Genomic DNA, 15,609 nt, shown 5'->3' on the forward strand with positions numbered 1-15,609 from the left:
AGGCCCACAGCAGATGAAATAAATAACAAATGCTACATACATTGTATAAAGTAATCAAATGTGTAAAAACACTGAATATTCTTCACTGTGTGAATTAAATATATCTTTCTTCTTACTAAGAAAGTGATTTAGTTAAGATCTGTGAGAGATTTTCTCTCTTTTGTTTTATAATTAACATAAATGACAGTCAGCTTGAATATTAGACTGCTGTCATTTTAAAAGCTGCCCAGATTCAATATACCGTTACACATGTGTTTTCTTTCACAGCTGTTTGCTTTCACTTAAGATCTAAATTACTGTTTACAAGGATACTTGCAAAGACAGGCATTTTGACACATACAAGTGTGTGTACGTAACTGTTCAAGACCTATAAAGTGGAAAAAATCATTTGGTTCAATACTCCTGCATTCCATGATCACCATCTTCATGTGCACGCATCTCTGACAGCACTCAGAAACAGTCTCTCAGGCAGTGCATGCATGTAGTGAAATAAGTTCTCTAAACCGCAATGCTTAAAAACGTGCACAAACAATACGTTTTTGTGACAATGTAGCACAACAATGTCATAGTGAGTGTGTAACTGCAATAGAAACAATAGCCAAAAATTTCCACCAGTTAATTGTGTCTACAGGCATATTGCCCACCCATAGGATCAACTGACCTTTGCCCCTTTTTTGCAGAGTAAAGTGACAAGTGGCAGATGTCCGGCAGCTGAGGCGTAACAAAGAGAGGTCATGCCGTTCTCTGACTGCCCATCCACCGGGGCCCCACACTCCAGGAGCAGAGCAGCCATCTCCAGGTGGCCCAGGTGAGACTGCACACACAGCACTGGTGCACTGTTCAACACCTCAGTACGGTAACACACACTCGCCCCTCCCAGAATCAGCAACCGGGACACCTGGGGACAAAGGCAAGATTGGTTTTAACACAAGAAATGAAGTAACTGGTTCGATTATGAAGTGTTTGAGGGCCTCACAGTATAGTTCTGCTTGTTTCAACACACAGTTGTACTTATATATCATCATGTCACAGTGTATCAGTTACAGTTCAGTTATTCTCTCGCAGATTTACAATAAATTATTTAATTCTGTGTGCTCAAACCTCAGATTACAATCTATAGCTTCAGACTACAGAACAATCTATATCTACCATCTATATCAGGGATCCACAAATCTAGCTCACAAGATCCACTTTCCTGCAGAGTTTAGCTATAATCCTAATCAAACATATGAGCATGACAATCAATGTTTTCAAGATCATTAGAAAATCACAGGTAGGTGAGTTTGATCAGGGTTATAGCTAAACTCTGCAGGAAGGTGGATCTCGTAAGACAGATTTGAGGATCCCTGATCTATCTCAATTTACTTATTTAATCTATAGTCTCAATCTATTTTCAGTCTCAATTTACAGGCTACGTCTTCAATCTACAAACTGAATACAAAATGTCTTCTTCTATCAATCCCTCTACCACAGTCTAGCTCTTAAATATTCATTTTAACTTTCTCAGTAAGACTCTGTCACGACTCATGTCTACTCACAAAACCAAACCACAAAACTCTGAAAAATAGGTATATATACACATATTTTATCAATTTGAACATTCTAATTTCTTATTTCACATCCATTTAAGGGTGGAATGCGTATCATCAGAGGTGCCTTGCCTATTTAAATAGATTTATTTACAGCCAAATGGATTTGAAAGCAGCTTTCAAAAAGACAAAGTAATATTTGATAAATAGTTGTTGCCTTTTGATGAATTTCTTTTGAAGCTAAAATGTGTCAGATAGCCTAGGCAATTTGTGAAGAACCTGGGCAAATAAGTCCAAAATTTTCCACAATATAAACTTTTAGCCTTCTGTGAAAATTACTTTCACCAATCAACTGAACTTGGCGTATGCTAGGTAATGAAGGACACTAGGTTTGAAAGGCTTCTAAGAACAGCCTTCACCAATGTGGCCTATCAGTTAAAGCCCTAATATTTTTATTATTCTGAAATAGTGACAGTAAATGTGTTAATAGTACAGTTGAGGTCAAGAGTTTACATTCCCCTTTCAGAATCTGCATCTGTTAATTATTTTACCAAAATGAGAGGGATTGTACAAAATGCATGTTATTGTTTATTTAGTACTGACCTGAATAAGATATTTCACATAAAAGATGTTTAAATATAGTCCACAAGAGAAAATAATAGTTGAATTTATAAAAATGACCCAGTTCAAAAGTTTACATACACTTGATTCTTAATACTGTGTTGTTACTTGAATGATCCACAGCTGTGGGTTTTTTTTTTTTTGTGATAGCTGTTCTTTAGTCTCTTATTTGTCCTGAACAGTTAAACTGCCTGCTGTTTTTTAGAAAAATCCTTTAGGTCCCACAAACTCTTTGGTTTGGCAGCATTTTTGTGTATTTGAACCCTTTCCAACAATGACTATGATTTTGAGATCCATCTTTTCCACACTGAGGACAACTAAGGGACTCATATGCAACTATTACAGAAGGTTCAAATGCTCACTGATGCTCCAGAAGGAAAAACAATACATTAAAAGCCGGGGGTGAAAACTTCTGAACAGAATGGAGATGTGTACATTTTTCTTATTTTGCTTAAATACCATATTTACTTCATTTAGTACTGCTACAAACCATAGTTACATGTTTCCCAGAAGACAAAATAAGTTAAATTTACCCTGATCTTCAAATTAAAAAAGTTTTCACTCCCTGGCTCTTAATGCATGTTTTTTTCTATCTGGAGCATCAGGGATAAATGGAACCTTCTGTAATAGTTGCACTTGAGTCCCTCAGTTGTCCTCAGTGTGAAAAGATGGATCTAAAAAGCATACAGTCATTGTTTGAAATGGTTTAAATAAACAAAACGGCTGGAAAACCAAAGAATCTGTGGAACCTAAAGGATTTTTATAAAGAACAGCAGGCAGGCAGGCAACTGTTCAGGACAAACAAGGGACTCATGAACAATTATTACTAAAAAAAAAAAAAACACAGTTGTGGTAAGAACACAGTATTGGCAATCAAGTGTATGTAAACTTTTGAACTGGGTCATTTTTATAAATTCAACTATTATTTTCTCTTGTGTTCTATTTGTAAATATACTTTTTCATGTCAGAAATAAATAAACAATAACATTTATTTTAATATAATTTTGTATGACCCCTCTTATTTAGGAAAATAATGAACATTTTTCAGATTCTGAAAGGGGGATGTAAACTTTTGACCTCAACTGTATATGTTCAGTAATTTAAAAGTCAATAAATGGATATCAAGATACTGCAGTTATTTTTATTTGGGAATCAATTTATTTATTTATTTTTTTGGCTGGCGGACGCCATCTTAAAAATACTAAGTGCATGACACTCCTGCATGAAGTCATACTCACTAATCGAGGCTAAATGAACGCAACCTGGCTTTATTTCTTTTTTTTTCATGTGGACATGAGGAGTGTGGTAATGGAAGCTTGATTAAGATTTTGGATGAAACAAGAACACATTAAAAGCAAAGCAAGCAGAACCACATTTATTTATACAAACACAGCAGGAATTAATGTGCAGCTCTCCAGCCAAATGGCTGTCAAGGACGCTGGCGTGCACACATGGACTCAGAGTGACGCGCGTTGCATTAAAACCCCGTAGGAGAGGAAATTACAGGGAGAGCGGAGTCTAGACTGCAATTAACAAATAATAGATTTAATAAATAAATGTAGTCATTACGTAAGGCATTTTTCAGTAAGCCTCAGCGCTAATTACTATGTTCGATGTGACTTATGAAATCCCGTTCATTGTGCATGACTCAGAACTCTGTAAGCCTATAGCTCTTCTTGTGTGGTTGAATGCGTCAGCCGCGGTAATTGTTGGAGCTGTGTTCTACAATTCAGGAGCGCAACGCAGTTGTTCATTTTTATTCTTTACTCAAGATTGATGTTGCTTTTTATAAGTGATGGTCTCATTGGCACATTGAGGACAAGTATGTGTTTTTTTGTGAGTGCATATTCTCAAACCTTGACGTTGGGTGTGTAGAGGTTTCTGAGGGAGGAAAGAGCCGCAGAGAGGCTGTCTGTGCTGTAGCTGATCCACAGTGGTTGCAGAATACTTGACGAAACACCAGTTCTCTTACCGTGACCCTGAGGACAGAGAAGGAGAGGCGGGAAGAATTGAAATGCAGGTCACTTCACTCAAACAAACATGGAGAAGGATTTTGAGCATCTACATTTCCTACCTTGAATATGTGAGCTTTGAGAATGTGGTGGCCCAGCTCCATAGTTTGCTGGCGATTGAGTTTTCCCTCTTGACGTGAAAGCATGAAGGCCATCAGAGCGTGGCCACTTCTGTTCATCAACATCAATAACAATTCATCAGGAATCATCATCATCATGATTCGCCATAAAAGTGCCTCTTAAATAGAGAATGGTTCTTTTTAAAAGGTGAACACATTTCCTTTTTCCATTCTGATTAACACAGGTTTTTTTTGTGTCTGTATTATAAAATTTTCACTTAAAGGTTGTATCAGCGATTTCTAGCCTGAAACATAAAGTGTCAAATTCAGCTGACCTTTCATCACGATCCGCTCGCTGCCTGCCCCATAAATTGTCTGTGAAAAAACCACGTCTCTCTGGTCAGCCTAGGGTCCGAGATTTGCCAAAAAAACAATCGGCACTACCAACCTTTCCACAGATAAACAAACAGTGTTCCAACCAATCAGCGTCAGGGGTTTGGTGTTGTGGACTTTCGCTCCGCCTCCCTCACATCCCTGCACCAGTAGGAAAGTCCACAACACCAAACCCCTGACGCTGATTGGTTGGAACACTGTTTGTTTATGTGTGGAAAGGTTGGTAGTGCCGATTGTTTTTTTGGCATATCTCGGACCCTAGGCTGACCAGAGAGACGTGGTTTTTTCACAGACAATTTATGGGGCAAGCAGCGAGCGGATCGTGAAGAAAGGTCAGCTGAATTTGACACTTTATGTTTCAGGCTAGAAATTGCTGATACAACCTTTAACTTATTCACTCTTATCTACGGTTGTGGCCAAAATTATTAGAACACTAGTAATTTCACCAGCTAAAAATGGTTTTAAGTCAGTTATTTCTATCTTCTGCTGTAGTGTGTCAGTAGAAAATATCAGTTTACATTTCCAAACATTCATTTAGCTATTAATTGTAATAATCCAGTGAGATTTTCGTTTACACAAGGAGTCTGACAACAGCCAGTGCTCCACACAGAGATCTGATCTTATCAATATCCAGTCTGTCTGGACTGACATAAAGAAACAGAACAAACTAAGACAGATCTGTGGGAATGTCTCCAAGATGCTACAAGAGACCTACCTGGAAAGCTACAGTACTGTAAAAAGTTTTAGGCACTTCAACATTTGGTGTGACCATCCTTTGTTTTTGCCCTAGGTGTGTAGTTTTTTGGGTAGCTTTGCAGGTAGGTCTCTTGAAGCATCTTGGAGACGTTGCCACAGTTGTTCTGGATTTAGTCTGTCTTAGTTTGTTCTGTTCCTTCATGTTATTTCAGACAGACTGGATGATGATGAGATCAGATCTCTATTTGGAGCACTGGCTGTTGTCAGACTCCTTGTGCAAACAAACATCTTACTGGATAATTACAATTAATGGCAAGATTGGAGATGTAAACTAAAATTTCCTACTGACACGCTACAGCAAAACATAGAAATAACTGACTTAAAACCATTTTTTAGCTGGTGAAAATACTAATGTTCTAATAATGTTGGCCATCACTGTATATGCTAAATAAGTAAAAATTCAAAACATCAAAATGTTTCTTGTCTTGTCACTTTAAATTTATGAAGTGTGTAAATGACACAGCCTATATTTCAAAACTAAAGAAGATTAATGCATAAAAAAAAGACTAAACATGCCATCTTTGATTTGATTGGCCATCTTAAACATTTTGACATGAAGCATTGTTCGACTAATTTGTCGCTGAGGCGGACCAGAAACTTGGTCATTCAAACAACGAACAAAGCAGCATCAAAAATATCAAACAATTCTCCCCCTCAATATCTATAATGGTTACAGCCCTGGTCTAATTGGCCCTACAGATGCTTAATGTCGTCCTTTTAGATGGCAAACTTCTCTTCCCTCTCTGAATCAGTCCATGAACTTTTATTTTTATGAGTCCATGTTTGATCTGTGTTAAGTGGGTCACTCTTCAGTTTATAACAGTGATGAGGCCTTTCTAAATGAGAACACTGAGTAATGTGTGCATGTTTAGGTGGATAGATAATTGAAGTGTCTACAAAATGAAAGAGAACTACACAAGAGTAATTTCATGTTCAAAGGCTACGCACACTCAAATGCATTTTAGTTACTCCCTTTCAGAACTCAATTAACAAACCAAAGAATCACACGTAATAGATGGCTGACCTGTACAGGTACTTCACATGCTTTGCTGTGTGGTTGCTAAGGTGTTCTGATCAGTTGTAGCACACTGCTATGATGTTTCTAAGATGTTTAAGATTTTAAACATCTTAGACACCCCCCCCCCCCCCCCCAGTTAAAGGTACAAATATGTAAGAATTTTTCTGTATTTAATCGCTTTTTATATAGCCAATGTGTGAACAGTAGGGCTGGGCGATATGGCAAAAATGTAATCTCGATAATTTTTTTCCCATATTGAACGATAACGATATATATTTCGATATAAGCTGTTGATGTTGCCAGCTTTAAAATAGTATCCCAACAATGACTAAAGCCACAAAAATTAAAGGGTTCATTAAACTACATTTTAAAGTATAGTTTATTAACAAAAAGAGATTACAGATTAGGCCTTAAAACTTAAAACACCTTACTAAAATAAATTAAAAAAATAAAAGTTGTGACAGAGTATGTTAAATGAGAGTAAATGTACAAAATGTAAACATAAAATGATAAAACATAATTTGTAACAATTATTTATTTATTATTATTATTATTATTAACAACACAATTGTTTATTTTCTCTATTATAGGTTGAGCTATTTAAATTAGAGGCAACCACTGCATTTTGAAACAATCTACAGTATAAATAAAAAAATTACGACACAGTTCTTTCTTAATCGTATTAAGTGCAGACAATTCAGCCATAATCAAAGTAGACTACTCCCTCATTATTCAAAGTGCAAATAGAGACCGAATATTTCAAGCATGATACAGAGCTATAGACATACACAACTTATCATAGCCTACATACTAATAACAGCCTAGATATGTCATGTAGCCTAATTTGCGTGCATTGGAGAGTCACTCTCTAAACAAGGGGGATGAAAATTGCTTTTGAATGCGCGTGCGTTTTTTGCTTTCGGTTTCAGTTTTAACAATCACGCCAAACTCTCAGCTGAGCTGAGAGTCACTTTTCAGATAGCCAAACCACTTATATAATGGAATTCATGCTGCCTTTTTTTTCGACAATTTCAACATCTTTGGATAATAACTCGAGGTTAGTTTCACTTTCGTCGCTGCTTCCTGGTGTTAAGTTTGGGCAAATTCCAAATGGAAGTGCGCATCCCTACGCCCTACTCCCTCCGAAGGGCAGATCCCTTTGAAGTGAGTTCTTTTAAGGGAGTAGGGCATTTCTGTCTCTTTTAACCGTTTGGAACTCCCTTGGCGAAGGGAATGACTGACGAAATGTTACCTTGACAACGCTGTGCAAACGTGATCACTAACGGAAATCACTTCCGTGAAGTGACCATGGAATGTTCCCTTCGCTAACGGCCTTCTGGAAGGGCCCTTCGTGAAGGGATTAAGTTGCTCACTTTCGTTTGGAACGTCCCTACAAATGGCGTCCCCTTCTAGAAGTGCCCTTGAAGGGCGCAAAATAGCCGTTTGGAATTCGCCCTTTGCTTCGCAAAGTGCGGTAGGAAATGAACTTTGTACTTTGACGTGCACATGCACACTGCACGCTGATTGGCTGTTGTCGCATATTTCTGCTGTGTGATTGGCTCTTAGATTAATCCATATCGAGCAAAAAATGTCTAGAGCTTATCATCGTTATTAACATAAATTTTATCGCGATTCGATATGATATCGTTTATCGGCCCAGCCCTAGTGAACAGGTTGCAATGCAACATAAAAATGTGACAGTCCTAGGTTTTCTATAACAGTCTTTAGCAGTGGTTTTCAAAGTGTTGTACGAGTACCACTAATGGTACGCAGGCTCCCTCTGGTGGTACGCAGAGGAATCACTAAATTAAATATAAATTAATGTTAAAACAAAAAAGCGGCTGTCACACAGCACGAGAGTACTAAAATCTTTTGTGTCTTATTGCGCTTAAAAAGTTCATTTTAAAACACACATGAGTTACAAAAACAGCTACGTCTGTGAAGGTAAACAGCTGGGATAGAAATTGCATGTTTATATTAGATCTGTGTGGCAGCAGCATTATATAAAGTAAATAATCATTAAATCTGCTGCTTTTTTGTCTCTTCTGAGGCAGGGACTCTAAATAGTGTTCTGTGCTCCACAGTGCACACCAAAGACAGTGATTTTAAAGATTGCATTGCTAGTTTGCTAGTTTTAGAACATCGCAAGTAGTTTTAACACATTGCCATTAAGTTTCTAAGGTGTTTTTAGTAATTTTACTGCATTGGAACTCACTTGCCTGGGTTTCTGAGAATTTATATCACATTGATATTTGGTTGCTAGGGTGTTCCAATTAGTTGCAACTCGGTTAAAGAGTAAGTTCAACCCAAAATAAAAATTATATTTACTCACCCTTTCACACTGGTGGAACATTTTTATATAACTTCCTATAACTATTGGCAGAAATACCCTCTTTTTGGCAGGTTTGCAACGCAGGAACTAGGACTGATTTTAGTTATAGGAACACCTTTTGACTAAGGGTGTGTTCACACTTGTAGTTCGGTTCGTTTGGTTTATTTGATCCGGACCAAAAAGAAAAATTATACATTTAGTCCTGGTCCGCGTAGAGTTCACACTGCCAGATACTAAACCTAAAGGCATAGTTAGACGTTCACAACCTGATTGGGCGGGTTGAATGACGTATATTTTATGACGGAACTCAACACTCTAAACAAAAGGAAAAGGTGCGTTCGACCAGTCTGCTCAGTGCCGCTTTAAGTCGAATACACCTAATGCCGTCTGCTGGACTAAGCACGCTCATTGTTATGTGTATATGATTTTATTTTCACCACTTGTGAACTTACAAAGAACTCATAAATGGCGCAACCCCCTCCTTGCTCTACGTTTGCCCTCTGCTCATTTTGTTTTGAACACGCCGGTTGTTCCCTTCGTGAAATCATGTCGCATGTCGCATCTTGACATTACGTCCTGTTTTCGGTTCGTTTACAAGTATTTGGTATTTGTTGCAGTTTCATTCAAACTGCACCAGAGTTAGTTTGGAAGAAGACCGAGACCCATCTTTATAGCTGTCTCGGGTCTCTTGTTTGGTGCGCACCAGGGTTCGGATGGCAGCATTCACACTTACTCAAATTAACTGCACTAACAGAGAAATCGCACAATCAAGTTCGTTTTAATCGAACCAAACATGACAAGAGTGAACACACCCTAAATTAGCATGTACTTCAGAGTAGGGTCTAACCCAGCACAATAGGAACTACCAGTGACGTAAGTGTACGTTGATTGACCAAAGGCTTGCCATATGAAACACAAACACCTGCCATTTTTAACACACAGTTTAAATACACACAAACTAATTTCATGAGCATAGAACACAGTGACAGATGAACTGACAACAAAGTCCAAGCACTTCTTAGTCCTCCATCCTCCAGTTTTTGTTGAATTTTACACTTCAGGTATGGACACACCAAACCGGCGCCAAAGAACTACGCTGAATGTACAAGTTAGTTGGCTGTGAGCTGGATCATGGTGACTAGCTGGTCTTTGATGCCTTGATTCCACCAAGCTATAGTATTATTAAAATAATCCATAAACAAGTGACAAGAATGACTATCTTTAATCCGTCTTTGGTCTGCTTTTGTACAACCTGAACTAACCTTTTTTCTCGCCACAAGATTAGCCGCCTATTTGACAAACAGTATTGGATGAAAAAAAAGCTGAAAGAGTCTGACTAGAGCCAACGGTGCGAAACACAGAAAAAAAATAAAGCTGAATAAAGTCACTTCAGCGTTCCTGGCTGTGAAAATGCACCGCATAGTTCTAGGAATTCTAGGAGTTCTAAGAAATAGCCAGCATGGTTGCTCCTGGAGAACCAATTTCACCCTCGGGCTGTTTTCCTGGTTGCATTCGCACCGGCAGCAGGAACTCTGAAATGTCCAGCAGCGATGGCTTTATTCAAGGCATTTACAAACGTCAACGACCGGTTGGATGGAGGATGTCGTGAATGGAGCTGTTTTTGATGCGTATCAGGGGTTTTGTGATAATAGAGATAGAATGTAAATGCGCAATTTACACAATTGAAAGAGCATGAAAATTTGACTAAATCTCCTATGACCACCTGCAGTGTTCTATATCATCGAGGCTGAGAAAAAAGCACAATGCTGCAGACAGCAGGTACCTAAAAATAAATAAATATTTTTACATAGCTTTTTAAAAATGCCGGGTAGCCGGTGTTTTGTATGCGTTTGGTCAATCAGCATATGCTTTCGTCACTGCAGGTAGTTCATATAGAACTGTTTTAGACCCTACTCTGAAGTAGGAGCTCATTTTGTTCTCCCAGAGTTCCTAGAACTAAATACGTTCCTGATTCCTGTGGTGCAAACACTTGAAAAAGTGGGTTGTTCTAGGAACTATGAAAAGGTTCCTCTGGTGTGAACGCCCCTAAGGAAAACTGCCCTAGGGGAAAATATAGTTCTCGAGGACCACCTTGGTTGCTAGTTCCTGTAACTGAGTTCCTATAACTACCTGGTGCGAAAGCCCCTAATTTCTTGACTTCTGGTGAATACAAAAGATAATATTTTGAAGAATGTGGGTAACCCAATAGTTACTGGTCCCCATTGACATCCATAGTACGGAATGAAAAAAGACTATAGAATGTCTACTATGGAAGAATACTATGGAAATGATGACAGAATTAAAATTTTTGGGTGAACTATGCCTTTAACATGTGCCAAGCTAGTTCAGGAAAACCACAAAATTTCATCATCATCCAGATTTCCACAAAATTGGAGATCTACCGCATTTCTATGAACTTTCTGAAAACTTTATGACAATACGCTACAACTACTGTGAACACCTTAGCAACTTCCTCCTTGCCCCAACAAGCACCAACAACACCAAACTGAACTATTCTTATCTGTATCAGATAAAATGTCATCATTGCTTACCTTGGGTCACACAGGAAGTCAGTGCTGTCGCCATCCGCCCTCCATACAAGCCACTCCCTAAAGGAAGGGTGGCAAAACATGCGTGTTCTATCACGGCGGCCAATCAGAAAGCAGGAAAGAGAGTCCATGCGCTGCTGGAAGTCCTCCCACTCCAGTTCTCCTCTTATGGACCCGGCGTTCAGTGCCCGGAAGAGCTGCTCATCCGTCAAAGGGTGCAAAGATGACAGAGCCACATTTAACAGTGGCAATACTCGCTCAAACGCTGAGGCCGATGGGAATTTCATGTTGCACTGCAGCAGGTAGAGCTCAGACAGAGATACAGGAATAACCTTATAGCTGGAGCTTTTAATGACCAGGTGACCCTTCTCAAACAGGTCGAGGGTTAATTTTAAATAAAGATATGAGCCTTGGCTGCGGGCGACCAGGTGGGCGCTGAGTTTAGAGATGTTTGCCTGGTCGGCTTTGCCGTTGATGGCAATGTTGCTGAGCATATCAGGACTGTGGTCTATACGGTGTTGGATGTAGGAGCTGAGGTCAGAGGTTATATCCTTGTTGTCATGGGAATCATCCAGAGAGATGATGGGAAAGGGGAGGAGACTGGTGACTTCCTGTGATGATCAAGACAAAAGCCAATGCAAAGAGAAGTAAGTTACAAAAATAACATGACCATTTCTTTTAAGGGGTCAAGTTAAGCAATTTTATGTTTTTTTTTCTTTGTCTTTGGAGTGTTACAATCTGTTTATGCATAAATAATATCCGTAAAGTCGCAAAGATTAAAGTCTTAAACCCAAAGAGATATTCTTAGCCACACCTTCCTAAAACACCTCATTCAAACACCCCCCCACAAATCTACGTTACTGTGTGGAAATATTTGCATAACATCGCCAAAATGTATATGCAAAGAAAGAAGGCACAACATTTATTTTTGCTGTAATTCTGTTGCAGCCTCCACAATGTCATGAACACAGTGTGTGTTTGTTGGACAATCAGTGGTTAAACACTGTTCCAGATGGTACAACCCAAATATTCAAGTGTGTGCAGCACATTTTATGGAGGACTGTTTCCTGAACCTGTGAGAGTTTTCTGTCCTTCCAACTTTGCAAGGACAGTCTGGCACTTCTGTTCTGACTCACAGTCTGTAAGTATTTAAAGAATTTGCTACTGACTATTCAAATGCAAGTTTTGAGCAGTGTAGTGTAATGCTTGTTGTTTGTCATTTCTACGATCACAATTGCAGACATGGGTTTATGTTTATGTAGTATCGTCCCTGGTGTGTAAAAAGACAGTATAAGTCATTATAATCAGTAATTATGTCCCCACTGGATGCACAAAATACCTCATTTATAATAGATTGTATTGTCTTTGTCTCATCACAGTGTTAAAATATGGTAAGGGGCATAACATTTCCGTCAAACGCTTGAGGTATTCAACCAATCACAACACACTGGATAGCTGACCAATCAGAGCACAACTGCGCTTTTCAGAACGATGAGCTTTGTAAATATCGATGCATTCCAGAAAGGTGGGGTAAAGAGGAGTAACAATAATGTACAATATGTAGAAAATAATGTGTTTTTTAATCTTAAACTGTGTAAACACATTGCATTGCACCAAATAAACTAAATAATCATGTCACATGACCCCCTTAAAGTGCATTTCTTTGCATTTATGTTCATGTGCTCATTTGATTTTAAGAAACCTTATGAAATAAAAAAATAATAATAATTAATGACTCTAAAAATGTCATGTGGTCTAACCAACCAGTAAAATGTAATAACTTATTTTCCTTACATCTTAATTACATCTTAGTGTACATTGAAAATCTCTGATATTCACAAAAGCTGCTTTTTTCAGATTAAAAGACCATAAGTAATATTGTCATTTTTTATTACATTTTAAAATAACTGTTTTCTATTCTATTTCTATATTTTTAAGTTTAATCCTCAGTGTCAAACAATTAGGGCTGCACGATATTGGGGAAAATCTGCGATATGCGATATTGTTGTTGAATATTGCGATACCGATATTTCTTTCGATATAACATTTCCCTAGAGAAATGCTTTTTTAAAAATTATTATTATTAATATTATTATTATTATTATTATTGTTATTATTATTATTAATCTATGTTTTAAAATCATTTATATATGTAATGATCATACTAAAATAAACAGGTAATAGAAATTTGTCTGTCATCTGAATTAAATCTAATTCAGGCTAAAAAAAAAACTATGTCAAGTAAGTTGCAAACACTTAGACTTTAAAACACTATGAATGACTTAAAACCTCGGCAGATATTCCGATTTTTAGTTTGCAGTTACCATAGACCTACAAACACAAAATGAATTGCTTTCAAACATTACTTTTAATTTACAAGTAACATACACTCAAGAGCATCTTTTAAACAAAATATTTCCCTGCCTGTTTTTTTTTTATGAAAATACATATAAATAAACTAATTAAATTATAAAAAAAAATACTATGAAACAAAAAGTTTATTATTAAACTTCAAAATGTTAGGAGCATCAAAAAAAATAAATAAATAAATAAATAAATAAGAGGAGCACACAATTTCTTTTTAGTAATGCACCGATCTTGATTCTTCATGGCCGATTCTGATTGCCTATGTTTTACAAGAAAATGGGCTGATTCTGAAAGCATTTTTTATATATTTATTTTACTGCCTAAGCAAGAGACAAGAATGAATGAAAATATGAGTACATAAACAAGAAGTTTATTTTCTCTATTATAGGTACAGCCATTTACATTATTGACAACCACTGCATTTTTAAAGAATCTACAGTATAAATAACAAAAAATGAAGGACACAGTTCTTTCTTATTAGTGTAGACAATAAATGCAGCCATAATCAAAGTGGGCTACTCTTTCAAAATTCAAAGTGCAAATAGAGACCGAATTTTTCAAGCATGATAGAGTTAAAGACAACTACAAAACATAATATAGCCCACATATTAATAACTGCCTAGATATTTTATGTAGCCTAATTCACGCGTATTGTGGAGTCGCTCTGTAAACACGGGGTATTAAAATTTGAATGCGTGAGCGCGTTTTACTTTTGGTTTTGTTGTTACGGCCGCGCGAAACTTTCAGCAGCGCTGTGCGTGCATTCTACAACACAAGAGATTACTTCAACAAAACCATTTGAAAGTGGGAGAACACAAACGGGATTTTGAAAAGCGTGTCCCCAGTGGAAATTACACCCCTGCGTGAGTGGGGACTTTGCCGCCGAGTTATCATTTGATGTGAATGTATGCCGCATTGTACAGTAGCCTATATTGAGATTGAGGCGCCAGAATAAACAGAATGTGCGCGTTGTAACATGAAATATAGTATATTTCTTCAAAAGCTGATTGTGGAGACCTTTTAACTGTCCACAATAAAAAATCGTCATGTCACACACCCCTAATTGCAATGCAGTTTGTGCAGATCCGGAACAGAAATTAGTTGAGAGAAAAAAAAAGGCCGGTTCCTAGTTCAACGGAACGCAGTGTCAGTGACAGAGTGATTGACGGCTAATATCTCAAATCTTCTTTAAAGGTAATATTATAAACATTAAATGGTTGTAATGTTGGAGAGATCAGCTCACAGCAGTCTGTGAAAAGTTTTGTAAAGAAATGAAACCAATTAAATGTCATTTATCACAACTCTCTGCGATACCAATATCACGTATACTGTTATCGCGATAAAAAATATTTTTCCGATATATCGTGCAGCCCTACACACAATATTCAGAAATCAAGAAAAAATATCATTTTTATCAATGTTTCAGGTATCACAATTTCCACAAAGGCTTTAAGCAGCTAAAACTGTTTCTTACATTGAAAATTATAAAATTGTTAATAACTAAGCATCAATAATAATGATTGATAATAACTGAGGACCAAATCAGCATATTAAGAAGATTTCTGAAGAATTATGTGACAAGTCTGAAGTAATGGCAGCTAAAAACAAAATTAAAATTGTTGAAAAAAAAAAAAAAAAAAGGTTATTCTAAATTGTAAAAATATTTCACAATATTACTATTTTTGCTGTGTTTTTAATCAAACAAATGCAGCACCAGCCAAAATCATTTAAAACATTTAAAATCTCAACTTTTTTGACTGGTAGTGTATTTTTAAGGTAAACGTATTTTATAAATACCATAAATTATTAACTGATAAATATCTTTATGGGAGGTCACACCAGGTCAAATAAGGTCATAAAAAGGTCAAATTATCTGATATATATATATAAAGAGGCTTGACACACAGTCATGGAGGTCTGCAGGGGTCCCCTCTATGACATCAAGTTGGTTGCACCACATGACATGGCTGCAG

The 15,609-nt window shown here is 37.2% G+C and overlaps 1 protein-coding gene across 3 annotated transcripts in view; it reads right to left on the reverse strand.

Moving 5' to 3' along the window:
* Positions 1–15,609, reverse strand: part of tanc1a (tetratricopeptide repeat, ankyrin repeat and coiled-coil containing 1a) — a 91,754-nt gene that overhangs the window by 12,915 nt on the left and 63,230 nt on the right. For all 3 annotated transcript variants that reach the window (XM_073851816.1, XM_073851815.1, XM_073851817.1), the window contains 4 exons: positions 11,273–11,880; positions 4,225–4,333; positions 4,007–4,129; positions 662–898 (listed from right to left, as the gene is read on the reverse strand). In XM_073851816.1, the coding sequence (XP_073707917.1) occupies positions 662–898; positions 4,007–4,129; positions 4,225–4,333; positions 11,273–11,880 (1,077 nt within the window). The remainder of the gene's footprint in view (positions 1–661; positions 899–4,006; positions 4,130–4,224; positions 4,334–11,272; positions 11,881–15,609) is intronic.

Source organism: Garra rufa, chromosome 12 (genome assembly GCF_049309525.1).
Source record: "Garra rufa chromosome 12, GarRuf1.0, whole genome shotgun sequence".
NCBI lineage: Eukaryota > Metazoa > Chordata > Actinopteri > Cypriniformes > Cyprinidae > Garra > Garra rufa.